The sequence below is a fragment of the Xyrauchen texanus genome, chromosome 2, assembly GCF_025860055.1.
Source record: "Xyrauchen texanus isolate HMW12.3.18 chromosome 2, RBS_HiC_50CHRs, whole genome shotgun sequence".
Classification (NCBI taxonomy): Eukaryota; Metazoa; Chordata; class Actinopteri; order Cypriniformes; family Catostomidae; genus Xyrauchen; species Xyrauchen texanus.
The window spans coordinates 3,000,541-3,028,485 of NC_068277.1; the positions used below are offsets into that span (position 1 = coordinate 3,000,541).

Sequence of the window (27,945 nt, forward strand, 5' to 3'; positions counted from 1 at the left end):
TTATAGGTTTTGGGTTGTTTTATAGCATTAGCATGACTGAATTTGTAAGTTCTAGTACATCAATTTTGATAAAAATACAGACAGGCACATCTAAATAATTGAATATAACATGAGCAAAGCACAACCCCTAAAATATAATCAAAATTCTCTGATTATCTATTGTAGATGCTGTATTTGTACTCTATCATTTCTGATAATAAAGCTACAGTGTCTCTGTGGACCTCCAACACATCAGCCAGAGGCACATCTGAGTCTGGGAACCTCTAGCGTCCTGCTGTGTAAGTTCACATGACATTTGTACTGCAGGGATCACTACACCGGGTTCGTGATGACCACATGGTCCTGTACAGTCAATGCCATATTGCATGGCATCTGCATTAGACAACCGATAATTAAAAGTTACTTTTGACAGAGGAGGTTCAAGACACTTATGGCTGTGTGAATTGGGATTTAAAATGTATGCTGCACAATGAGACTAAAGAGAGCCAGCTGGATAAACAAGAACGGATGAAGATCATGTCTAAAACAACAAATGTTGACCCAGAAGGAGTTCGCAACCTTCTGAAAGCAACATACTACTCTCAACGCAAAGATATAAACAACGGAGCAAGCATACAACAGCTTTGTGAGAACTGGCCGTTTCTATTTCAAGAGGTCGAGGTCAAGAGGTGTTCACAAGCAGCTGTTCCTAAAAAGCTTGGATAAAAAAAGGACAGCGGCTCCTGAACTTTCTTAAAACAGTTGGTGCAGAAAAGAAGACAAAAGTACTGCAAACTGCTGCAAAACTAGAAGTTACGAGGTGTGAAACTGAGGGATGCAGTGACGATTGGATAGATGTGGTGCTTCTTCTGCTTGCCTGCTTTGATGAAAAGGAAGAGGTGAAGTTTCATTATGTGGAAGAGATGTCGAAGATGTGGACAAGTTACCAGCAACACCCTGCATCATTGTCTGTGGTGAGTTTGAATGTGTCATACATTTTGTCAAAAACACCAAACAGTTGTGGGGCCTCATTGACGTCCAGGAAAAAAAATAGTCAATGGTGCCAAACAATTGTTTGGTTACAAATATCTTTCTTTGTGTTCAGCATTACAAAGACATTTATACAGGTTTGGAACAACATGATGGTGAGTAAATGATGACAGAATTTTTATTTTTGGGTGAACTATAGGGACGTTATTAAAATATATTTAAACCAAAGTCATTTTATGGTTTGTTTTTGTCTGTAGACTCTTCCTGCTACACATCAAAACTATTCATGCTGAGCATCGACCAAAAGATTACAACATTTCTACATTCATCTCTGCATTGTGCACGATGTTTGGCAGTTACTACATTCATTACCCTTTGGAACTGGGTTCTACACGAGTTCATGCAAAGGGAGACATTAAACCATGTTTTACATGAAATTTGTGGTAACACTTTACAGTAAGGTCTCATTTGTTAACAATGGGAATTACATTTGTAACAGTATTTAATCTTTGTTTTTGTAAGCAAAATACAGTTCATTGTTTAAGTTAATGCACTGTGAACTAACATGAACAATGTTGAAAGTAACATTAATTCTGTAAATTGTCATTAATTACTCTCCCTCATGTCCTTCCAAACCCGTAAGACTTTCGTTCAAGTTTGGAACACAAATGGAGATATTTTTAATGAAACCTGAGAGCTTTCTGACCCTCCATTGACAGCTATGCAACTACCACTTTCAAGGTCCAGAAAGGTAGTAAAAACATAATTAATCCATGTGACTCCAGTGGATTAACCTCAATTTATGAAGCATTGCGTTGTGCAAAAGAGCATAATTTACTACATTATATTTAAAAAAACATTATTAAAAGCGTTCACACAATGTCTGCTCTTGCATCCATACAACACACGTGTCATGATGCTCTCATGCACAAGTGTTACAGATCAATATTTTTGTAAATAAAGTGGTAAATAGATGTTTTGCTCAAACAATGCACTCATGTTGCTTCATAAAATTGAAGTTAAACCACTGGAGTCACATGATTGCTTTAATTATGTCTTAACTACCTTTCTGGGGCTTGAAAGTTGTCGTTGTGTAGCTGTCAATGGAGGGAGAGAAAGCGCTCAGATTTTTTTAAACTAATGCTTTAATCAGTGTATACACTCTAAAAAATTGCTGGGTTAAAACAACCCAATGTGGGTTATTTTGGCAACCCAACGCTGGGTCAAATATGGACTAACCCAGCGGTGGGTTATTTTAACCCAGTTGGTTGGGTTAAATCTTTGACCCAACATGCTGGGTTGTTTAATTGAACTCAACTATTGATTAAAAATTACTACATTGCTGGTTAAAAACAAACCTGAAATAGGTTTGAAAATACTGAGTGCAGAGAATTACCAGAGGAAACAGTAATAATCAAAAGGAGAAGATTTATTAATAAGAAAGAACATCCAAATGTAATATAAAAAGAAATTCATAGAAAAAAGGCAATTTTTCATGCTCAATGAACAATAAAACAGCATATAAAACATTTCATTCCAATTTGTTTAGAAATATTTAAAAAATATTTAATAAATAAATAATGAAAAATATTTAAAAAATAAATAACATCAATAAATTACATTAGCTTCACTTTTAACATTAAATTACATTAGCTTCACTTTTAACATTAAATTACATTAGCTTCACTTTTAACATTAAATTACATTAGCTTCACTTTTAACATTAAATTACATTAGCTTCACTTTTAACATTAAATTACATTAGCTTCACTTTTAACATTGGTTATCAAAGTGGCACAAGTGCTTTATAAATTAGTTTGACACTTAAACTTTTAGTTTAAACTTAATTTAAACTCATAGCTTTTTAGAGATTAAGGTTAACAAAGTGGCACAAGTAAAATGCTTTAGATATATTCATCAGTCTGACAATTTTCCTCTTCATATAAACTCATAACATTTTAGAGAGGGTTAGTTGTTTTGGTTCCAGTACTGCTTAACATGACAAATATCCACGGAGCAGTCTTACTGAAGGGGATTCTGTTCCTGGGAGTTTGTAGACAACAGTCTGCAAAAATTCCCACACTGGTGCGCACTGCTTTGGGAAATGGATGTCCAAAACATAAAAAAGTTTAAAGCATGTGTCCACAGCACCAAGGAGAGTGTTTTGCTGTAGTGCCTGTTTGCCAATAATTACAAAGGCCTGATGGCACTGACTGTCATCCCCAAGACCAAGGACGAAGGGGAAGGGTTTAGTGAGCCCAGCCACCTGCAAGTATTCAACTATGTTGGTCCCAATCTGTTCAAAACAGAAGAATGTTAAAAACATACAACTCACAACACAATGCAGCATTATATACAAAATTAGGGGTGGGACAAAATATCGATATGGCGATATATTGTTGTCCTTCTCCGTGCGATACGAGAATTGACACTTTGAAATGACTTAAGAAAAGGGCCTGAGGCACTCAGGAGGATGAAGGTTAAAAAGCCTTTATTAATCCATGGCTAGTCTAATAAAATAAAAACATGCCTACGCATTTCAGCCAGCAAGGCCTTCGTCAGGGCTTGAAGTGTTTGACAAACAGCTCACTTCCTTGTTAAGACCAGTAATCAATAACAGCTACTTAGGTTGAGCAGGTAAGAATCTTATATTCTTAAGATATATGTGGATCCCTTCACTGAAGAGCACCAGAGGTATTTACACACTTTTACACCCAAGAAGCACTACCAGCATTTTCTGCTTTTTGTATCAAACTTTGAAATGACTGTTGATATGTTTAGCCATTTTAAGTTGCTCTTAGTATGGTCTGTATAGTGATGTGTGCAATGCTACATTACTTACTTACATTCTTGAATTCAATGAAAGACTTGATATTTTCTTCCAAGCTTGGTTTGAACATTTTCATCCCGTTTTTGTAGACAGGGGTGGGCAGTATCATAGGTAGCAGCCTGAGTGCAATGTCACTTTGGACTTCTGTGCAGATTAATAATTTGTATCAATTAATTATTTTACTGTCATTATTCTAAGGCAGAGACTCTATTATTATAAAGTTTGGGTTGGAGCTGAACTTGCATTCACAACTGTACCTGGAGACAAATTTTCTACATTGTGGAGAAGCTCCTGAGCCTTTTTCTCCTGGCTGGCGAAGTGAAGGATTTTGTCTTTGAAACTCAATTTCCAATTTTGACAAAGTCTCTCTGCATGGTCGGGGAATAATATAGAGAAGGCTTGTGAAATCTGAAAGTGACAAATCAATAGTGCATTAGCTTATTTTAAACACTTCAAAGGCAATGCCCTGTCTTCAGTCTTTATTGAGAGTGTTTAACCCATTTCAAACCTTTTTTAAGTTGGTTTTTAAGATTATTAATTTTCCAGAATTTCCCAATTTAAAAATATATCCCTAAAAGACACAATGTTCTTCAGCTAATACCACACAAGAGATTGGAAAAAAAAATATATGTTACAGGCCTTCAGACTGTGACTAAATGATAACATGAGGGTGAGTAAATAATGACAGACTTTTCATTTTTGGGTGAACTATCCCTTTAAACCCGGAACACACCTTTGCCTTGGTTGCACTGATGCGCCTAACTTTTTATCACGCTCCATATACATTCATATATATTATGTAAATGCTTTTAAACAACAATAAGGTGTAGGTAAATATTTGTTTTATTTGAAGCACAATTATACTGTATATAAAAATAAAAAACTTAAAAAAAAAAAGTTTAAACTGCTGTTCATTTTTGTGAAAACTTTTGTGTATCTGATGTTCAAGCGTAGTTCCGAATACTGCTAAAAAAACTGAACTGAGGATCACATGGTGACAAAGATATGAGGCTTTCTAAGCACGCGCTTAAGTAAAAAGTCAAAAAGTTAAGTTTTAAGTCAGTCAGTGCGAGTAACACACTGAGATCTTTTTCTGTGGCTTATTGCACTTGACAACTCTTTTTAACATCAAGCATGACCCACACTTTATTTTCTCATTCAAGTTATTTTTGTAAAAACTGAAACATAAGACTAACTTGGTAAAAACCAGACCATTCTCAGTAGTAACTGAGTTATGGTCTGGCAAAGCTTCATTAATAACTCATTTCCAAAGGGGCCTCAAATGCCTCTGGGCGCAATTGGATAGACCTAAAACCAATCAGAGCGATCGTCATCGTGTAAAGCCATATGCTGCATCCCAGTTCACCTAAGTTACACTACGCCATAAAAGTATGTACTCTTTTGTGAAGAAAAGGTATTTAGTTTTGAATGTGTAGCAAAAAAGTAGGCAAGCTTTGGGACATACTAACTTCGTCATCTTTATCGGACGGATCTGTCACGTAAACTGCCGTCAATCATTGTGTCACAGTTAAAATCCTCTATTAAATCTAATTTAATTTCCTACCGTTTCGGAGAGAAAGGTAGTAGCACGTTCATCTGCCAGTGGGTCTTTCATGGAGACTGTCCTCATGTGTTTGCAATTTGAATATAATAATGCATTTAAAAGTTGCGCTTCACCAACGGACGTCGCTCAAATGCCTCTGGGCGCAATTGGATAGACCTAAAACCAATCAGAGCGATCGTCATCGTGTAATGCCCGCCTCAACGTTTCTGATTGGTGCCGCTATTTTGCCGGATTAGAAATGGGCTTGAATGAGCTCTTTGCCAGACTACTTGCAGAGCAAATCTAAATTTGCCGGAAGTTGTCTGGGTTTTTCCAGGCTAACATAAGACGTGATTCCCTCCCGAAGGACATGTGAAAAACTTATATGTGCTTCTGAAGGAAAGCACTTTTACCTGATATCTCATTTTAAAATACGAGAGATTAATATAGATCGATTTAAAATGATTAATATAACAATGGTAGTTTATTTTCATTAATATGCATGATAGGCCAATTTAATCACATTTTTAAAAATTTAATACCGGTTTCTTCACATGGCACCAGCGACAAACACTGTTCCCAGAGAAGCTCTCTGTATAGCCAAGGATTGAATTTAGCCCCAAATTATCACCACAAATTTGGGCAACCCAAACCTTCAATGTGCCTTTGAAGTGAGTCGTGTCTACTTCCACACCATTTGTTTCCAAGTCATTGATATCATCAACAATTGACTTCAGGACAGCATCTATACCATAAGTTTTGGCATCATCTGCCTTATATACTGCCAAAAGAAAGTGAGAATCAAGACTTGAAAGACACTCTGGAGGAAGACATTTAAGAGTGAAATAGATGAATCCCAACTTGTGGATTGAGGTCTTGGAGCCTAGTGGATTTACCATTTCACAGTCGTCATTATACAGCAGAAGAGGAACAGAGGGCTCAGTGGGGAAAACAGAACTTATTTTCAACACAGTGGTGTCACCCAGACTGTTTGAGTCACTAAGCTTCCTTTTCCACTCCATTATCTTCTCCATCGTCCCTGGACTCTCAAGAATGATTTTCAGCAGTGGACGTAAAGGAATCCTTTGGAAAGTATCCTGCACTGCCACCTGTTTTACAGTTCCTGTCTGTGAGTCCCTTTGTTGTGTGTACGAGACACCAGGGAGAGGCTGCACCACTGGCTGAACTAGGTACCCAGTTTGAACAAAGTATTTCATCTGCTTGTGTTCAGTATCCAAGCATTGAAAAGGTTTAGCTGCATTTGCAAATTGCTGATTCAGCTGTTGGCCTTCAGGGGTCTCACTTTGGCCAATCCTTTCCAAGAAAGACATTGTCTGTCTTTGTAAAGCACTAACAATATCAAAGACCAGACTAGATGTTTGCTGAACTACAAAGTTGACAGTAGATAGGGTCATAGATGATTTTGCCTTCAACTTTGATAGAAACATGGCCACTCTATCTGTGATAGTGTTCTGCTCTAACTCATCCCATTCTATGTCATCAGCAGCATTATCTTCGGCAGCATTATCTTCCTCCTCGAAAGGCTGACTGTGAGAAGTCAGAGGTCTATTGTCAGACCTCAAAGCAGCAGGAGGGTTTCTTCATCAATTTGTTCATCTGTAAAGAGAAAAAGAGACAAGAGACAAGAGAAGAATGTAAGAAAACTGACCTATTCAGGGCTCTACAGTGCGAGTATTTCACTCGCATTTGTGCCAAAAAATAGTTGTGTGCGAACTTGTAAAATAATTTACGAGCACGTGTGCGCGAGTGACGGGCTGTTCTCAATACACTGAACAACAGCGCGATGAAGCGTACCATTGATTTCACATGGAAAGCATGCAAGAGGACGGGGTCGCAATGTGAACATAACATGATGACGTAACTTTATTCAAATGAGAGCGATTCGCAACCAATGAACCAATCACTAAAATAGTGTGGGTATGTGCGGGAACTGCTGGATTTTAAGTGAGAGAGTCAAGTGACTCTTCCCAACAGTGCTAAAAATATGTTATAGCCAGATATGATGACGCTACTGCAACACGCATCAAGACCAGCATCAAACTGCCGCAAATGAAAGTGAAAGTAAGTCATAGACGCTCAACACACAATTATATTCATTAATAGTAAAGAAATTAAATGATATTAGGCTACCAGTGCTGCTGTCGCTCTCTCCTAATCGCTGATTTTGAAATGAGCTTATGATCAATAAAATGCAGCTCATATCTGTTGCTTTTGGTGACGTGAACTCTGGCCTACATTAAATCTGCATATAGCGTGGGAATAGAAGATCCGATTTATATCAGTTTTGCGAAAACACACTTATGTGACTCACCTAAATGGAATCGTTTTGATCAGTAAAAACGCATAAAGTGACCAGGTGTAAACAGGAGGGATACACTATTAAAAAAGTCAAGTAAACACTTAGTGAGCTAGATACCCAATGTTCACAGTATGAAGCCTATAGTCATTATTTCAAAAGACCAAGTGCAAAAAAAATAAACAAGGAACTCCTGCACACTATCGATACTTGCAAATGAGTATCAATTTTATTAGTCTTTAACGTTTAGGTCTCACCAAAAGACCAAATGCAGAAAGTGAAGTTACGACCAAAACAGTCGACACTGAGGACAGGAAGGTGACAAAAACTAATTTTTAAGGACAACTTAGCCTACTAGTACGGCAAAGGAAAAAAGCAAGCGGTGTGCCATATCATACCGTTCACGATAATACCGGTCTAAATTTTAACATGATAAAAAAGTGTCATATCGCGATATCAATGACTACGTTTACATGCAGCCAATTTTCGGGTTATGGTCGGGTTAAGGTCACTATTCGGTTTTCTGAAACATTAGGAATAACCTGTATACATGGAATTGCAATATACCGATGTAAACGGCGACGCGCGGTTAGCGTCTAGACGTACGGACAACATTAAGACGCAATATGCGTCATTTCCGATTCTTCTTCCTGTATCCAAAGACAACAACAATAGCAGCACGCGGATAATGAATAGTTCGGGGCAGATAGCGATCGCCTTTGTTTGCGCTTTGATGCTGGTAACGTTACTGACCTCGCTCCAAAAGTGCTGCGTCTCGCCAGAGAATGTAGACGGGCTCTGGTCTCGCCATGTTTACTTCCGGTATACTGCACGCAGATTTTTGTATGCGTCGAGAAGTTTCTCTACTCAAAAGACCAAGATTCCTTGCGAATAGAACATGCGCAGAACACAAATCACTATGGGGATATGCCGATACGCGTTTACATGACCAAAAATTTGGGTTAGAAAAGGGGTACCCCAGGTATAATATCCCGGTTTTTAAAATTCGGGATATGAGCATATTCGGGTTTTTGCCGGTGTTTACATGCCGTTCGCGACCGGGTTATTGCTAATATCCCAGTTTTTAACGGGTTATTGGCTGCATGTAAACGTAGTCAATGATATAGCGACGCGATGACGTATGGCGCATTTACGTTCCCTAGCGCGCACAACAACATCACCTGTCTGAGAGTAAGAGCAGCCTGTCAGCCTCCGATGACAATTTAGTACATAAAAAGGGAGCTACTTCAATAGAATGGAAGTGGTTTGGTTACAAGAAGTCAGACCTGCAACAAAGCACAATATTTTGCAAAATATGCAACAAAAAAAAACTGTTACTGCTAGGTGGAAACACAACAAGCAAAAACACACCGTCGAGTACAACCAAACTTTCTCCGAGACGCAATTTCAAAAACAGCTTGAGTGTTCAGCGGTGCTGCCGCGCCTTCTCTTTCTCGTCTCTCAAAATGTGTTGCACAAGGCAAGAGTCAAGCGCTGCAGGCGGCGATACCACACTCTCGCGTTTAGGAGTCGGGACATAACTGAATTGTCACTTGCACAATCGGGCCATCAGTGCATCACAACTAAAGTTTATAATTTTCACGTCTTCTTAAGTCTTATCAGTTTAAACATTCAAGCGATTTTAAACTATCCAGTATGTTACTCGCACGCTCTCTGAGAGACTCTGAGCATTTCTCTGCGTGCATACATGCATTGTGTCAAAAATTCTGGTCTTGGTAAGTATACTCGTAAACACAGTCGGTTGTGTATAAAACGCATGTGACAGTGTGACAGACAGTATAATGAAAACAGCAATGGATCAGTGCACTAGCAGTAAAAGTGACAGCAGCCACATGTGTCTGTCATTAATGTTGTCGTCAAAACAACAAAAGATAGCTTTAATTGTAAGGAATGATAATTAATAGCCTATGTATTTCGTTTAGTCAGGAATCAGAACTAAAAGACTGTGTTATTTTACATGCGATTACTTTATTCAGTTTCTGTAGTATTTCTGAATACTAGTGTTAGACCTACCCAAAAACTTTTTTCTTTATTTGTATCTTTTTTTTTTGTATAGATTTTTGCTACTTTTTTCAATATAATTCAAAGATTGAAATCAAGCTTCCTTGTGTTGTGTAAACACAACAAAATTACCCCATTGTAAAAACACAATGAGTGAGCAAACATTTAGGCGAGATAAACGTAATGAAAAAAAGATTTTCTATATCGTCATAAATATCATTATCGCAAATATTCTTGAAATATCGTGATATAATTTTGAGGCTATATCGCCCACCCCTAGCAAGAGGGCTTTTTTTGTTTTGTTTTTAGCACTTTATACTTTATTGAGGTGTTCATTATTTTTATATATTTTGAAGCAGGCTAAAAATAATATTTGGATAATTGTTAAACAGGTAGTTCACCTAAAATAGAAAATTGTGTCATTTATTACTCATCATGTTGTTCCAAACCCGTAAGACTTTCAATCATCTTCGGAACACAAATGAAGAACGTTTTGATGAAATTGAGAGATTTCTTTCCCTCCATTGACAGACTACACAACTACCACTTTGATGCTTCGAAAAAAGTTCATAAAAAGATCGTAAAACGAATCTATATGAATTGAGCAGTTTAATCAACTTTTTTCACTGTGTTCCTATATTTCTTTGTGTACTCCTTGGGAAAAAGGTTAGCGTAGAGCCCTGCTATTCAGAGCTCAATGGGTTTTAATGAACATATAAAGAAGTGCATTTTAATTTTAAAGATTGGTATCAAGACATCCAAGTTCCATTCTTTCAGCTTCTCCTGTACAAAATGATCCATTATTATAAGCTGTTATTCTGCAACCTGTCAGTGGGAAAATTGGGAAAATTAGCAGAGGCTGTGAGTTTTAAGTAGTCATCACGTTTCTTAAAACATTTAAAATGATACAAAATGGTCTGTATATCAAACAGATGAGAATATGAGAAATTCGAATACACTTAACTTTTGAGCACATACTTATTTTAATCAGTGACTTATAAAGACAACTTTGCACTAGGAATACACCAATAAGATTTTTTTTTTTTTGGCTGATACAGATATTTTCCATTTGCTCACTTATTTGAACTTTTGTCATTAAAACATAACTGTTTAATCAAGTTTTAAATGATCAAAAGTCAAAAACACATGCATTAAAGGGATAGTTCATCCAAAATGTAAATTCTGTCATTAATTACTCACCCTCATTTCGTTACAAACCCGTAAGACCTCCGTGCATCTTCAGAACACAAATTAAGTTATTTTTGTTACAATCCGAGAGCTTTCTGACCCTGCATAGAGTAGACACCAACGCAACTACTATTTTAACAATGTCCTTACTACCTTTCTGGGCCTTGAACATGGTAGATGCCTTGCATGAGGGTGAGTAATTAATGACAGAACAGAATTTAAATTTTTGGGTGAACTAACCCTTTGAGATAAACTGGCTAGTTTATTGCTGCATAATCAAATCTGTTTCACTGAATCCATTTATTATTCAAGAGGCAAACATTATTATTATTATTATTATTACTATTATTATAATATATAAAAATTTATTTTGTAAAGATTTAATTTTGTCTGGGCAAATATGTAATTATTTTACACAGAGAAAAACATTGGATTATGCAACAGACATATTCAGTGCCTTCTCGTAGTTCATTAATAAACTATGACTTACCCAATGTGCATAGCTGCTACTATCCATCCTAAATAGTATGTGACATTAGTAATTGTCAATACTATTTAGGGCAGATAGGGTGGATAGTATTCACATTGGGACGCAGGGTTTTATCACTTTGTTATATCTGCGTAGATATGACCATATGACTATGGTTTTAAATTTCCACGTAAGTGCACCTTCTAACATTACAGATATGTCACACAACTCACTCATATGCTTTGTATAAAGCCATGTCTCAACATCTTAAGATATTAAATGTGTGTGTGTTGTAGCTTGTTTAAAGCTTGTTAGTCTAGTGGTTAATAAGTAAAACTGCATATTATTATGTCTGAAGAACATTGTAGCCTGCGCTACTTCTCTCTGTTTATAGATATGAATATATTACATATGTTAGCTTTAGGTAACTTAACTTACTCAGCTAAAGTAACGTTACTCTGCAGTAGAGATAGGTCCAACAAGTCCGACTATAAACACTTAACTGTTAGCAGCTATTCAAGACTCAATCTAGGGTTTCATGACTGGACAAAAACCCGGTTTGGAAGATGAACTCATGACGTACTCTCTAATTTTGATCATTTTAAACAAAAAAAGGCGATAGTTTATAAACGGCTGACGTGAATGTCGTATCATAAAGCAAACGACACTCGCGTACCGACAATCGACCTAACGCAAAACACATAACGTTAGCGAACTAAATGACTCACATAAGTCACATATTTCAGGGGAAATGTTGGCCAAAAGAGGTATCTGACTTATTCAAAAGGCAGGGAAAAGCTGTAACGTTAACGTTAACTTACTTCAAGACTTTTTGTGTCGTGTGAATCGCCCTATTTTGCATACTTTTACATTTTCTGGGGTACAGTAATAGTTTTCTAGATTAAATACTCTAAAACATACCTTTTTTCGCCGAATAACAGCTGTCCTTGCTGAAAAACGATCTTCTGAGGTGATCCAAAATACCCGCGAAGGTAGAGTTGTTGGTCTGAAGCCTTGTTTGAGGCGTCGATGGGAGGGGTGAGTTCACTGTTTCAATGGTCACAACCGGTAACACAGAGTTGGGTTACATAAACTACCCAACATTGAGAAAATAACCCAATAAAATGACCCAACAGTCTCAACCCAGCGGTTGGGTTAAAAAAATAACCCAGCATTTTTTAGAGTGATGAGCAACAAATTCAGTCATTCAATTCTCTTTTTAAGGTGCTTCTTCAGCTTAAACCCAGAGAGGGGCACCAAAGTTGAATCGAGGAAAAACAAAAAACAGCTCCCAGTGAACCCCCGAGTCCTTACACTCATAGCAGACCTTGCTGATCCTGAATGGAGAGAAGATTAAGTTTGGACAAAAACTTTGACAGATGTCTTAAGATTACATTGGCACTGAGAATGCTTTACAACTTTGTATGTTTTTTTGTATGATTATGTTTTTCATGTCCTTTCAATTTATACATTTAAGTGTCCCTACAGGAAGTTTGGTTGTGTGCCTCTGAGCTGTATGTTAATGCTTTCCAAGCATTTGGTTCATGATTAATCCATTCTGTTAATAGAGTGGTTTGCTGTCTTGTTCAGGTTATTTAATGTGGGCTTTCTGGTAAAGATTGTAATTATTCAAATAGTTTGTTCTGCAAGTTGAAGCCAACAAGGAGTACATTCTTTTACTGCTGTTTTAAGAAGAATATGGTTGTCCAAAGTATGTGTTTACTATGTTTGTGGTATTTAAATAAAAAAAATGTTTTGCTTTCATATCGGTTCTGAATGATTTTTTTTAATGGCAACCAAAACTGCGTTTTTTTTTACAGTTCACTTTTAAGTATACCGTAAACAGAAGAACATTTCGACTGTATTTTTTACAGTAGATTTCTGGCAAACACAGCTGCCAGTTTTTTAACGTAAATTATATGGGATTTTTTTTACCGTGTACATGTGATTACAACGAGGGTCACTTACAAATAACTAAATAAATAGCAGTCTTAACCTTAAAATTTACAATGCATATACATTGATAATTATTAACAGGTTAATTAATATAGTATATCTCCTAATCAGCTCGGATATAAATACCTGGTTAGGGTCTTGCTATGCCTCAGGTTGATGACTTTCCCAGAGCTGTATTGGTGACCGGTTTCATTCGATCCGCAACTTGTTGGGGTTCCAGCCATCCTGAAAGAACTGAAGGTGTTTCTGTACATGTGGCATGAAGCATCGGTTGAGCGCGTAGAGATGCATTTCATCATCTGGGTTCAGAAGCCCTTTATTCTCAATGTTGGTGGAGATTGTACAGAAGAGATAAACATATAAGCATAAACATCTCTCCACAAACTTTCGATCCTAACACAGTAAAAGTACTGAAATATTTAACCTGGAAACAAGAACCTAGACAAAATGTACAATGTTGAGCCTGAAATGGGGTTTCCATAACCTGAACTGTAATTGAAGATTTGAACATTTTGTAAGACATCTACAATACAGATAAATAGAACATACACACATACACAGTAAAAGTATTTGTAATTTTGAGTACATTTTTAAAGCCAAAATTAAAGATTTCAGAGTAGATATTTGTAATGACTTTCCAAAAAAGCCAGAGGTGGCTTGGTAACAGGAGTGAGCACGTATTAATGTGTGCAGAAAGTGTCCATGTATTCAGCGTCTTTAAAACAATGTCTGTCTTTATTGTGTTCCAAGTGAATACTATCTTTCCAATTTCCTGCATAGTCTTACATGTTATCCTCTTATTGAACGTATGTGAATGCTTACCAGTTAAACTTTACACTATGGCTACAATTTTAAAAAAATGAAATATAAGGGGTATGAAAATGTACAGTATAATCAGCATATTTAGTCTTGCCGCCTTTTGCTGTATACAGACCTTTCCTCTTCAGTCTGATATAGGAAAACACATCCAGCTGACCATGATTAAAGCTTCAATCATTTATATTGTTGTCAGCATACCTTATTAGGTTAGGTTCAGTTTATTGTCCCCTAAGGGAAACTTGTCTTGCATATTAGCTTATGGTTACCATCTATGTGCCATAAACCTTTGGGTGCAGGGACAGTGTATTTCTACACCTATTTGGGTTCAGCGGAAGACTGCGCATGAAGACACCCCAAAGATCCACGCGTCAAATGGATTCTTGAAAACGTCGCCCTACAAAAATAAAATTCACCAATATATGCAGATTAAATATTCCTATCTTTGAGTTAATTTCTATATGTCCTTTGTATTCACCTTACGGGTCTGTTGTGCCTCTCTGGATCTAATGCAAGAGTGTTGTGCTGACTAGGGCTCTTTGGAGCATTAGCCAATGAATCCCGTCTGCTCAGAAATACAAAACAAATCTTATTATTTCATCTGCTGTAACTAAATACATTATAATTTAAAAAAGGCTGAAGTTTCTTACACTTTTCATGACTTTGTTTCTTTCAGGTTTCCATCTCATGATTGTCGTCGTCTTCCTCAGGTAAAGAGTTGTTAGATGCAAGAACATTTGTAATTATTTCAAGAAATATGATTATTTGCAAATCTTTTATATTAATTTCCCCACAATGTACACAATTCCTTTATCCTCAATGTTTTGGACTAAAACATTCTCTTTTGGCTTCACTACTATATCATCAATAGCAAACACTTTAAATTGACAAACTTGTCTTGAGAAACACTCTGGCACTGGCCCATTCATATGCTCTTTAACATCAGGACTGCCATTTTCCATCTCTTTTAAAATACACTAGCCACATTAACTGCAACAACAACTGAAATTATCTACATTTACCTCAGTTACTGGCTGCCTCAATGAAAACTGGGCAGTGCACAAACAGTTTTAATTACAAAATGTAATGTTTTTAAAACACTGAAGGTTAAACAATTAAAATCGAAAGTGTTATTCAATGATAGACAGACAAAACATTGTGTAAAATGATGAAAATACATTTCTTACCTTAGCAACGTTCACACTTAAAATAATGCATTACTTGTATAAAGTAGTTAATCTTCTCAATTTACTTCCACAATGAAAATAAATAATTTTGTGTTGATCATACTCGAAAATATCCTCAATGTAGGTATTCCGTTCCATATTACTTATTTAATGGAGAAAACATGAAACGGCCACAGCGGTTTCTCATTTGCGAGTCTGATCACCAGATGGCAGTAAATTTAGCTTGGAGTAATGAACCCATTTTCAACGTGTTTGTTTAAAGTATTGTTGATTCTAAAAGCTTGATTTTACAGACACTACACAACCTTGATTTACTTTATAAAGGACAAACACTTTCTGCAGAAAACTCTTTCACTGAGAACATGGGTGGCTCTTAAAAGAGCCTTTGTGTTGGTTGAATAAACCGGATGTTCTTCTACTTGGAGCTGGTGTATTTGGTGACGGCCTTTGTGCCCTCAGACACGGCGTGTTTGGCCAGTTCACCGGGCAGCAGCAGACGCACGGCGGTCTGGATCTCTCTCGATGTGATGGTGGAGCGCTTGTTGTAGTGAGCGAGACGAGACGCTTCACCGCCGATGCGCTCGAAGATGTCGTTGACGAAAGAGTTCATGATTCCCATCGCCTTGGAAGAGATCCCGGTATCAGGATGAACCTGTTTCAGGACTTTATACACGTAGATAGCGTAACTCTCCTTCCTGGACTTTCTGCGCTTCTTTCCTCCCTTACCGGCGGTCTTTGAGACAGCCTTCTTGGATCCCTTCTTCGGGGCGGATTTGGCTGGTTCAGGCATGATGATCTGAAGAACAAACTCAGAATAATGATTCTTATTCCGCTCACAGAAGTATTTATTCCCTCCTCTATGCTAATTCTGTGAGGAGATGAAGCGCGTCTCTGATGGCGTATTTTCATTGGTCAAACACATTCAATGATTTCATTGGACAGTTGTAAGATTGACGGGCCTGAAAGAGCCAATCAAAGACTTCCAAATGAAAGTCCCTCCTCTCGCCTCATGTTTGAAAGTTTGCACCCCCCACACGATTACATTTCCTTTGTTTAGTTCTCCCGCTCATTTTATTATTGTGTATGTAGTATTATGAGAAAATAAACAGTTCTTAATAATGTGTAATATAATGAAAAAGAAAAGAAAAGCTTCTAAAAAAAATTTAATTGGTGAATAAAGTGTTAAAGTACTTACCAATTCAATATTATTTAAATATATAATTTAACCATACATTTTTTGTTATTATTTGCAAAATCGCATTATCTTTTTATATCTTTCTGTGTTTAGTACTATTCTGATCTATTTGTTTTTCCTCATATATGCCACACAAATGTTTTGTGCTAAAAGTAAATCTGGACTGTATTATTACTCGCCCATAGAAACTTCATCTGTAATTCTGTACGTGTTTGAAAATCATATGAAATATGTATTAAACAAAACATTTAAGAACCCATTTTATTCTTGGAAAGACGATGCCGTTATTCATTATAAACTTCTGTTTCAGAAAGTTCTTACAGATCTCCAAAGAAACTTCATAATGTAAATTAATCTCATTAAACTATGATCGCTTTGACTATGTGAGATTGTTCAGGGAGAAAACATGAATTATTTTTACATGAAATATATTCTTTATTATAGCTCATAAATTTCACGATGTAATTATAACTAAACATCAGTAGTCATCAACTCTTTGTGTGAGATTGTGGGTGGCTCTTAAAAGAGCCGTTGGGTTGGTCTGATTTCTCCTGAATAAAGTCGTTTATCCTCCGAATCCGTACAGAGTTCGTCCCTGTCGTTTCAGCGCGTACACAACGTCCATGGCAGTGACGGTCTTTCTCTTGGCGTGTTCAGTGTAGGTGACGGCATCACGGATAACGTTCTCCAGAAACACCTTCAACACACCGCGAGTCTCCTCGTAGATCAGACCGGAGATACGCTTGACACCGCCACGGCGAGCGAGACGACGGATTGCGGGTTTGGTGATTCCCTGGATGTTATCACGCAACACTTTGCGGTGACGCTTGGCGCCTCCTTTCCCGAGTCCTTTACCGCCTTTACCTCTTCCAGACATGATGTCGACTAAACGAGTATAAACAGAATGTGAAGTGTAAACATGCTGGAGAGCACATTTAAAGATGTCTACAGGACCTAGTAGAAACATAGAACTGAAGGAGGAGCCTAAAGCACGTCACGTATTTGTCCTTCTCTTAGTTCACAGCGCAGACGTGCCAAAGATCAGATTCACTCATTACATTTCTATCATTTTAAATGAGAATAAGTTTCAGGTCAATGAGTATTAATCAAATGTACAACACGAACCAGAAGAATTGACAGTAAAAATGTCAGTAAATTGAACACAAATTTTGCATTTTACTTTCACTGTTGAAGAAAAACTCATTCACGATAAAGTATTTAACCAGCAATCATTTACAGCAGTGTTCAGAGCTCAAAGGTCAGTATCACTCAAATGTATTTGATTTAAAATAGATTTAAAACACTTGACCATGTGTTAGTACACATCTCGCTGCCTTGTTTATTTTTATATATTGCATATCTTTCGGTCGTTTTCACATGTAAGATACCACTCTCTTATAGTTAAATTGGGTGGCTCTTAAAAGAGCCTTTGTGTTTCAGTGAATCAGACTTTAGTCCGTTTACTTCTTGGCGGGTTTCTCGGTCTTCTTGGGCAGCAGCACAGCCTGGATGTTGGGCAGCACACCACCCTGAGCGATGGTCACTCCACCCAAGAGTTTGTTCAACTCCTCGTCGTTCCGCACTGCCAGCTGCAGGTGACGGGGAATGATACGAGTCTTCTTGTTGTCCCGAGCGGCGTTTCCAGCCAACTCCAGGATTTCAGCGGTGAGATACTCGAGCACAGCGGCCAGATAAACAGGAGCACCGGCACCAACGCGCTGTGCGTAGTTTCCTTTGCGGAGCAGCCTGTGAACACGACCGACGGGGAACTGCAGTCCTGCCCTGGAGGAACGAGTTTTAGCCTTTGCTCGCGCTTTACCGCCGGTTTTACCTCTGCCGCTCATTTTCAATTGATAATTATAAAATTTCTAATAACAAAATAATGTGGCGTTGTGTGCCCGTTAACAGTATTTATAAGAGTGTGTCAGGCGCCTATTGGCTAGAGTCTGGAAAACATTCTAACCAATCACTGCTCTTCCCTCCAAACTCCAAACCACGCCCCCTCTCTCTGATGATGAATGTGTTCAAGAGTGAGTTTCAACTATTTAAAGGTTTAAAAACATTGAATAAAAAAACAAAAACAAATTTTGTATTATTATAGGTTTTATACATTAGAATGCAAAAATGAAACTGAAGCAGAGGTAGAGGGAAACATATATTATTATATTATTGCACAGTGTGCAACACTAGCTAATGTTAGCTTTGAGATTGAATTAACACCTTAAGATCACACTCTGTCAGTTTAATTTTCACATATTCACATATACAGTTTACATTTTCTTTTCTTGAGAAATGTAAAAATTTTCTTACATGTAATTGTATCACCAATAATCCCCCTTTTACTCTACATATCGTCCAGGTTACTTCAGTAACCTCCGATCCCTGATGGAGGGAACGAGACATTGTATCGATGTAGTGACACTAGGGGTCACTCTTGGGAGCCTGAGACACCTTCTGATCTTTTATAAAAGGCCAATAATTACTGGCAAGTTTAAGAGTATTTTGAGTGGATATATGCCACATGGTCACATGGCCCAAGGAAGACGCAGTTTACAGACAAGGAAACGCTACTGGGAATCAACAATGCAAGTCTTCACCTCAAGCGAAGTGAAAGGTACTATGCGCAAGCGATATACCTGGCTGGCTGAGGAACGAGGTGCGGTCTGGAGGGGTTCAGCCTCTCAGGAACTTGATGATCAAATCGTGCTTTCCTAAGGACTTACCGCCCACTGTGTCATGGTGTGCAGCTATAACAGCTACATACACCTTCAAGGTGGAGGGGGACAGCCGTCCCTCCAACTTCACCGTGGTAGTGTGGACACCACTGAACTTGGGTGGGTGCCTGGCGAACTGAATCTCGTAGCCGAGCCGGACAGTCCAGGCCAGCCATCGCAACGTGTTGAAGAGCGCAAGCCACGCTTCCAAGCTCCGGGCGATGGGGACTAAGGGGACAATGCGGGTAGGGCCATGCGGCGGGGCGGAGCTGAGCCAGAGAGGCCACATTGATGTGGCTTGGGCCCTGTGGCCGTGCTGAGTCAAGAGACATCGAAGCACTTACTTGACTACTGATACTCACCAGTGGATCGGTCGAGGAGGGGGGAGGAAGTGTTTCATCCCCACGATCTGTCGAAACTGTCCAAGGTTGAGTGTGTTTGTGCTACAGCTTGGTGCGCAGGGGCGAGGAAACCGCCGCCGGGGCGTTGAACCTGCCAAAAAGGAATTATGGATGGTTGTCGTAATGATGGCCATACACACCAGATATGTGACCCAGGGAATAAGGAAACCACTCTTTTGTTAAACTTCTGGGTACCGCAGCTACTTGAGCATGCATCGAATTTAAATGAAAAAGGAACAAAAGTTTCTCTTACCGGCCCCTAACCGGAGAATGGAGTCGTCTGTTCACCAGCTCTGGAAAAGTGGGTCAGTTAGAGAAGGAGAGGTTTATAGTATTGGAAATAGTTTGTGCTGAACATGTTTTTATAATAAAAAACTATAATAGAAGTGCCAAGACAACCCAGAAATACAATGTTCTCAAAGCCACAAGTCTAAAGAAGTTACGTTTCAAATTTGAAGATGATCTAACAAAAAATGATGTTCCAGCAAGCATTTTTCTCTGAAAATCACTGCCGGTATACAGAGTAGAATTAAGACTCCACCTTTCAAGACGACAAAACATCTGACTACACTGCTCAGCTATTATAAATAAAACTATGCCACATTTTTAAAAATAGACTTTGGAGACACGCTCATTTTGTTTATGAGACTCTAATATATAAGATAATATACAGTTTTACAACATGAATGCTGTTCAGATTGCACAGTTTGTTGAAGAACGATGACAAAGGGTAATTCTTTCAGGCGAGATCTCATGTAAACAATGGAGAATATATTAATATTTCCAAGATTTATCACTTTTATGGACAAAAAGTGCTATTGGATGTTTTTCAATGAACGCTTGACATTGAAAATTGACCCAAATGTGGAAAACTGGATTCATCTGGCGATCGCATTTTCATAACAAAGGTATGAAGTCCTGTTTTGATATTGCATGTTTTCATTCGTAATCCTGGCACAAATAACTAAATTGCTGTTTCTGGAGCATTGCTGTCATGAAACAGAGATCGAATATCAATGCTGAACCCTTAGACATTTGAAAAGATGTATAATTTGTTAACATTCATTACATTTATAGATGGTAAATTATATATTAAATGTAAGCAGAGTGACGTAACACCGCATGTGTCGAAATGCGTATAAACAGGTTAAGGAACCATGAATTTAGGTTAAGCCAAATGTGTTGTTCCTTGATCAACAAGGTGGAGAACGAGGTTGATCGCCGAGTGGAACAACCCTTGTGCAGCTCTTTCAAAGGCTTGGCTTGATGGACTTGGAGGAGAGCCATGGCGAGCAGGGCGGAGGTGGCTTGTCCAGCGGCACTGTAGGCTTTGGCCACCACCATGGATGACTTACGAAAGCAAGCCACGACTGCAACATTGCCATGGTCAAGTCCTCACAATGAGAACATGACGCATCCACAAAAGATGTCTCTGCATGGGCAGTGACCATCTGAAGGCGAAAGATGTCGACCGCATCCAGGTATAACACACAAACGGAAAGGCATCTTTAAAAAGACGCATCTTTAAAAAGACGTTCAATGTGTGCCGCAATTTTAGAATATGCTCTTTTTGGTGGAAAATACTCTTTTAGAATATATTCTTAGTAGTGCACCTGTGCAGATAGTAGGGAAAGCCGATGTAATGCGCCATAAGTATCCAGCAGAGGTGAATGGAAGCCATGGGAATTCAGCTCGCTTATTTCTCAATGAAATAGCGACCGCTTGGCTCCGAAGAGAAAATTTTAATGAGCGGTATGCACTCCCCTCCTTTATACCAGTATGTTCGGGGAGTGGCATGCAAATACCACTCTGCAATTCCAATTGGCCTTTTATAAAAGATCAGAAGGTATCTCAGACATCAACACATTGTCGAGTGAGTGACAGATGGAACTCTGACCATTCCTTCATCCAGTTTTGTCTCACTCTCTTGTCTTATTTACTTCTCACTTCACCTATGGTCTCCTTCCGCCGCAACCGCTCTCTCTCACTCACTCGTTTCTTTACCACAGTCTCTTTTTTTCTCCACTAACAATTTAGCTTCACTTGATTTAAATGAAGTTACAAATGCTCTTTTCTCAACATTAACTTCTTGTCTTGATAGCATCTCTATCAAGCATCGAGCTGAGGGCTGTGGAGAGAAAGTGGTGCAAGTCAAAAGACCCTACTGACCTGAACATGTATCAATCACTTCTCACCTCTTTTTCCAACAGGGTTTCTAGTGCTAAAATTGATTATTACCAGAATAATCAGTAAAACTTCAGATTTATGTAAACTATTTTCAAATTTCTCATGTCTTCTCTATCCTCCTGTGTTCTCATCTTTCTCCCCTCTCTACGAGACTGATGTCTCCAAAGTGCTTCTTCTAACTATCCTACCACCTGTCCCCTTGATGTTATCCCCTCACATCTTATGCAAGGTGCCTCTCCATCAATCTTACCTGCACTCACACAGATTATCAACAGATCTCTCACAACTGGAAACTTTACTAACACATTAAAGCAGGCTTCAGTAACCCCACAGCTCAAAACATGAACATATAACCTGACAGTAGTCAACAACTACAGACCAGTCCCTCTCCTACCCAACCTGTCTAAACATTTTGAGAGGGTTGTATTGAACCAGTTGTCTTCTTTTCTCTCCTAGAATAACCTACTCGACAGATATTAGTCAGGCTTCAAAAACCCTTTTGTTTCAGCTCGTATCGCTGCCTGCCTCTCGGCCTAGATGAAGCTCAACCTTGCCAAGATATAAATCCTCATGATCCCAGCCAACTCAAAGTAACACCACCCAGAACATCTTGGAGCCTGGGGGAGTGGTGGTAGATGACCAGCTTAATTTTACAACCCAAATCTCATCAACCGCCAAGTCTTGCTGATTTGCGCTCCACAACATCAGGAAATCAGACCTTTTTTAAAGTGTGTTTATGCTTGTATGCTTGTCATGCTTGCATGAATCGAACATTACTCATATGTTAACTGATAGCAATGATCTACGTTTTCAGGAGAAGTTACTGTGACATCTTTGCCTATATTTATTATTTCTGAAATTGACTTCTCATAATTGTTATATTGGATATAAGCATATGTTTAATCAAGTACATTTTATTCCCATCATTATTGAATCCTTGTTTCATGTTTTTAGTTTAAAGTGTTATTGTGTGCATATTGTTCCATAATAAGAACAAGACAGCTCGTATATGGTATAACTGTTCATTAATTCATGACCACCGCTACAGCAACAACATCAATGCCTAATTTTAAATAATCGCATCCATGACCCCACCCACTTGTGCTCACTTCGTAAACAGAGATACAGAGAGGACAAAAGGCATTTTGTGGCCTCACTACTCCTGAAAGCCACGGATGGGACCCATCTGGATTATTTTGAATTATTTTTGTATAAAAGCATGCCATACATGGACTTTGACTGTTTTCATGTCTCTGGCAAGCTTTTAAAAGAAGCAGTGTCAAATTTCATCTATGAAGAGGAATCGAGGTATCATCAGCTACTGTGGCTCCTGTTGTTTTGTTGCTAAAACTGCTCAACAATCTGTTATTTAGACCATCAGAGCTCTTTGTTATTGTTGGTGTATGTAAACAAGTCAAGTGAAGTGAAGTAATTTTTATTTTTATAGCCCCTTTCACAACACACATCTTGTCAAAGCAGCTTTACAGAAAACCATGCATTACAGTAACAGAAAATGAAACTGTAATATCTATAATGTCTTAGAGTCATCATTGTGTAGTTTGGAGTGTGGAGAGTGTGGAGAAATCCTTGAACTGGCCACCAAAAGTTTTAGATTATTTCTCCTATAATCTATGTAGTTCGCCCCCCGCATGAATGTGCACCATTATCAAAGCTAAAGGCGGTGTAACAAAATATTAGAGTATACAATTTTATTTTATTTTGTCAGGCAGTGTATATTGACCATATACATTGATTCCAGAAGGCTAGCTACTTCATATGATTTATTAAGAACTTTTAGAAGCAATTTGGTAATTTTGCCTTTCAGTGCTGTTTAAAATTCAGCCGGGAAACCATCTGGTCCAGGTGATTTTCCTGACTACAGTGCAAAAATTCCTTGTCTATCTCTGTTTGTCAACATGGACACACACTTGATCTTGTTTTTTTCATATGGTTTGCCTGTTCTTAATCTAGAGATATGTGACGCAGTGTTTTCTGACCATATGCCTGTATTATTTGAGACTGCTCTTGCCTGTCATACATTTAAACCTCGCGCTGCTGCAACGCGCTGTCACATGATTAACCCTTCCACTGCTGCTCAGTTCTCGGCTGCTTTCATTCAGAACACCATCACCCCTGAGTCTGTATTGCACACAGAAGAGCTTAGCTCATGGTTTCACTCCACCTGCCAAACTGTTTTAGACACTGTGGCTCCATTAAAATCCAGGCAGCCTAAAACTAAATCTGAGCCCTGGTTAAATGACATGACTCATGCTGCCAGATGTGAGTGCCGTAGAGCTGAGCACAAGTGGAAGAAGGACAAACTGCAGGTGTCTCTTCAAATGTTAAGGGATTGCTGGCGTCATTTCCAGGAAACTGTGAAAGATGCCAAAAGGAAACATTTCTCAGATATTATTCTGGCAAACAGTCGCAAGCCTCGTGTTTTGTTTAACACCATTGACTCACTTTTAAATGCACCACAGAATGCTTGTATGGAGGCATCCCCTGCTATGTGTGAAAATTTCCTTTGCTTTTTTATTGATAAGGTCACTTCTATTAGGTCTCAAATTGCGCCTTCAGCTTCAGACCCTTCAATCTCTGTCCCTTGCTCGGTTGTTTTTGATCATTTTGAGCCGGTGACTTTTTCTTTTTTAGAGGAGGTAGTTGGTCACTTGAAGCCCTCGGGTTCTCCAAATGATGCTGTTCCCCCTCGACTATTTAAGGAGGTTTTCCCCACTGTAGGACCATCTGTTGTTGCAGTTATAAACAGTAGTCTGACCTCGGGTGTGATCCCTAACATGCAGTGGTTTAACCTCTGATTAAAAAACCTGCTCTGGATCCGTCAGTTCTTGCTAATTTCAGGCCTATTTCCAAATTGCCCTTCCTTTCAAAAATACTGGAGAAGATTGTGCACAGTCAATTATTGGTCTTTTTGGAAGAACATAATATACTAGAGGATTTCCAGTCCGGCTTTAAAACCTTGCACAGTCAAGTCAAGTCAAGTCAATTTTATTTGTATAGTGCCTTTCACAACACACATCGTTTCAAAGCAGCTTTACAGAATATCAGCATTAACTGACGATAAAACTGTAATGTCTATAAAGTCGATTAATCATCATTGTGTAATTTCGATAAAATAAAATTTTTAATAGTGTTTAAAAATAAGTAAATGATAATTGTATTAATAACCCCAGTGAGCAAGCTGTAGGCGACTGTGGCAAGGAACACAAAACTCCATAAGATGTGGATTAATGGAGAAAAATAACCTTGGGAGAAACCAGACTCACTGTGGGGGCCAGTTCCCCTCTGGCTAACATTATGAATGTAATGTAAATATTAATTATGTATAGGTAAAATCGTGGTTTAAAATTATTAAACTAAGTGTTAAGGGTCAGTGATTAAACATCGATTGTGTTTGAACTGTAAGATTAATGACCAAAGTCTTTGAAGTCCATCTTGATTAATTGCAGAAGTTCACATAGATGCAATTGTCCTTGTTAATTGGCTGATGAAGGCTTTTGTTGGCAATAGTTAGTCTAAGCATTTCATTTCAAGATCATAGTCCATTAATAGACCGAGGTGATGCAGGTTGGAGTTGGCATCATTTCATCCTCTGAAGTCCGTCATAATAGATTGAAGTGATGTTTGGCTGGCACCGGCTGCATTTAGTCATCATCATTCTGCGACATGTAGCAGTGGAGTCCAACATGAAGCAGGAATGGTGCTGGATCCAGCTGGTTCTGGTGACCTCAGGATAGGAGTCCTGAGGTTGAGACAGGGAAACAAATAAAAAGATGTAAGCATAGATGCCTTTTAATTTATTGCAGAGTTAGAGATCATGCTCAATGTTTCTGGTTTCTGGTTCTGGCAGACCCAACTAAAGCAGCCTAATTGTGGGTTGGAGTATAAATTAGGTGTATGTCTGGCTAAATAGATGAGTCTTTAGTCTAGACTTAAACTGAGAGAGTGTGTCTGCATCTCGAACAGTGTTTGGGAGACTATTCCATAGTTTAGGAGCCAAATATGAAAATGATCTTCCTCCTTTAGTGGATTTTGATATTCTAGGAACTATTAATAGGCCAGAATTTTGCGATCTTAATGAACGTGTTGGAATATAGCGTGTTAGAAGATCACTTAAGTACTGCGGAGCTACACCATTCAACGCTTTGTACGTAGTTAACAGAATTTTAAAACTAATACGGAATTTAACAGGTAACAATGTAACGATGATAAAATGGGGCTAATATGATCATATTTCTTGGTTCTCGTCAGCACTCTGGCTGCTGCATTTTGAACCAATTGAAGTTTATTTATTGATCTTGCTGGACGTCCTCCCAGTAATGCATTACAATAATCTAGTCTTGAGGTCATGAACGCATGAATTAGTTTTTCGGCATCAGCAACAGAGAGCATATGCCTTAATTTAGCAATATTTCTTAGGTGGTTGATTTTCAAAGGACAGATTGGTATCAAATATAACACCTAAGTTCTTCGCTGTTGAAGATGATGTAACAGTACATCCATCTAGAGTCAAATTATATTTTAGCTGCTTATTTTTAGAGTTTTTTGGTCCAATAATTAGAACCTCTGTTTTTTCAGAATTGAGTAGAAGGAAATTTCTGGCCATCCAATCTTTTATTTCATTAATACACTCTGCTAATTTTGAGAATTGTGAAATCTCATCAGGTTTTGAAGAAATATAAAGTTGTGTGCACAGCACCGAAACCGCTCTTTTTAAGAGTTTTTAATGATATCTTTTTAGCGACTGACTCTGGCGACTGTGTTATCCTTGTGCTTTTGGATCTAACTGCTGCATTTGACACAGTGGATCATGAGATGTTGATTTCACGTTTAAGGCAGTGGGTGGGCATCAGTGGCATGGCACTGGAGTGGTTTAGGTCATATTTAGCGGATCAAACTTTTTGTGTCAGCATAGGTGAATCTGTATCCTCCTCTGCTCCTCTCTTGTGTGGGGTCCCACAGGGCTCAGTCCTCGGCCCTCTACTTTTCTCTTTGTATTTGCTTCATCTTGGTTCCATACTTAGAAAGTACGGCATTTCATTTCACTGTTATGCAGATGACAGTCAGATTTATGTACCTCTTAAAAAGAAAAATGATAACTCTGTTGGACAACTACTCAATTGTCTCGATGACATAAAGGCCTGGATGGCTCTGAACTTTTTACATTTTAATGATAAAAAAACAGAAGTTTTTGGAGGCACGACTGGGACCCCGCCTGTAGATCTGGGCTCCTTGGCACCTTATATTAAACCTAGCATTACAAACCTAGGAGTTAAGGTGGACACTGAGCTTAAATTTGACAGTCAAATCAAAGCTGTTGTCAAATCAAGCTTCTTTCATTTGAGGCAGCTGGCCAAAAATAAAGCCAATTCTGTCAAGACAACATTTTGAAACTGCAATCCACGCCTTTGTAACTACACGGCTGGACTATTGTAATTTGCTATATGTGGGGGTTAGTGGGTCCTCCATCACCCGTCTCCAGATGATACAAAATGCAGCAGCATGTCTTTTAACAGGCACACATGAGCACACTTCCTCTATTTTAGCTTCATTACATTGGCTGCCTATTCAATTTAGGATCCATTTCAAAATTCTGTTATTTGCTTTTAAATCATTAAATGGTCTTGCCCCGCCATACCTCTCTGAGCTTCTACACTCTTATAAACCTGTCCGCGCTCTCAGGTCAGATGATCAGCTGCTCCTGACTGTGCCTAAAACTAAGCGTAAGCTCAGAGGGGGCCGTGCCTTTGCTGTGTCTGCCCCTAGACTATGGAATGATCTGCCTTTGCATGTTAAGCAGGTCTCTTTTTTTATCTGTTTTTAAAACCCTTCTTAAAACCCATCTTTTCTCTGTGGCTTTTGACACCTAGTAAGATGTCGACTTTATTTACTTGATTGTATTTGTTACTTTGAATGTTTTTATTTTATGGTTATTAATTGTACATATGTTTATGTATATTTTTCTGTACAGCACTTTGGTCAACTTTGGTTGTTGTAAAGTGCTTAACAAATAAAGTTGGTATGGTAATATAGAGATGAGTGCATTTAGTACAATTCTTGTGTTGGCCTCATTTATATTATTAAATGTAAAAAATAAGTCTGTCACACCTTCCAGAAATGTAATGAATTTCTC

The 27,945-nt window shown here is 38.3% G+C and overlaps 4 protein-coding genes across 9 annotated transcripts in view; 1 reads left to right on the plus strand and 3 right to left on the minus strand.

The window, feature by feature from the left end:
- Positions 1 to 27,945, plus strand: part of LOC127617430 (histone H3) — an 83,180-nt gene that overhangs the window by 35,018 nt on the left and 20,217 nt on the right. The gene's annotated exons all lie outside the window — the stretch shown is intronic.
- LOC127617299 (histone H2B-like) lies at positions 2,085 to 16,435 on the minus strand. Of its 6 annotated transcripts, none has more exons than XM_052089278.1 (8): positions 14,761 to 15,695; positions 14,589 to 14,675; positions 13,421 to 13,608; positions 12,260 to 12,675; positions 6,239 to 6,959; positions 4,057 to 4,207; positions 3,816 to 3,943; positions 2,085 to 3,265 (listed from the first exon to the last, which is right to left on the minus strand). In XM_052089278.1, exons 5-8 carry the CDS (start codon positions 6,788 to 6,790, stop codon positions 2,963 to 2,965), a joined length of 1,134 nt encoding a protein of 377 aa, XP_051945238.1. In that variant the 5' UTR covers positions 6,791 to 6,959; positions 12,260 to 12,675; positions 13,421 to 13,608; positions 14,589 to 14,675; positions 14,761 to 15,695; the 3' UTR covers positions 2,085 to 2,962. The 6 variants fall into 6 exon arrangements, with proteins under 6 accessions (XP_051945238.1, XP_051945229.1, XP_051945258.1 ...); XM_052089269.1 differs by having other exon boundaries at positions 13,421 to 14,507; XM_052089298.1 differs by having other exon boundaries at positions 13,421 to 14,675; positions 14,761 to 16,435.
- LOC127617860 (histone H4) lies at positions 16,797 to 17,380 on the minus strand. Its single transcript, XM_052089977.1, has one exon. It carries the CDS (start codon positions 17,367 to 17,369, stop codon positions 17,058 to 17,060), a length of 312 nt encoding a protein of 103 aa, XP_051945937.1. The 5' UTR covers positions 17,370 to 17,380; the 3' UTR covers positions 16,797 to 17,057.
- LOC127617500 (histone H2A-like) lies at positions 17,889 to 18,336 on the minus strand. Its single transcript, XM_052089476.1, has one exon. The coding sequence runs from the start codon at positions 18,334 to 18,336 to the stop codon at positions 17,953 to 17,955; it is 384 nt and encodes a 127-aa protein (XP_051945436.1). The 3' UTR covers positions 17,889 to 17,952.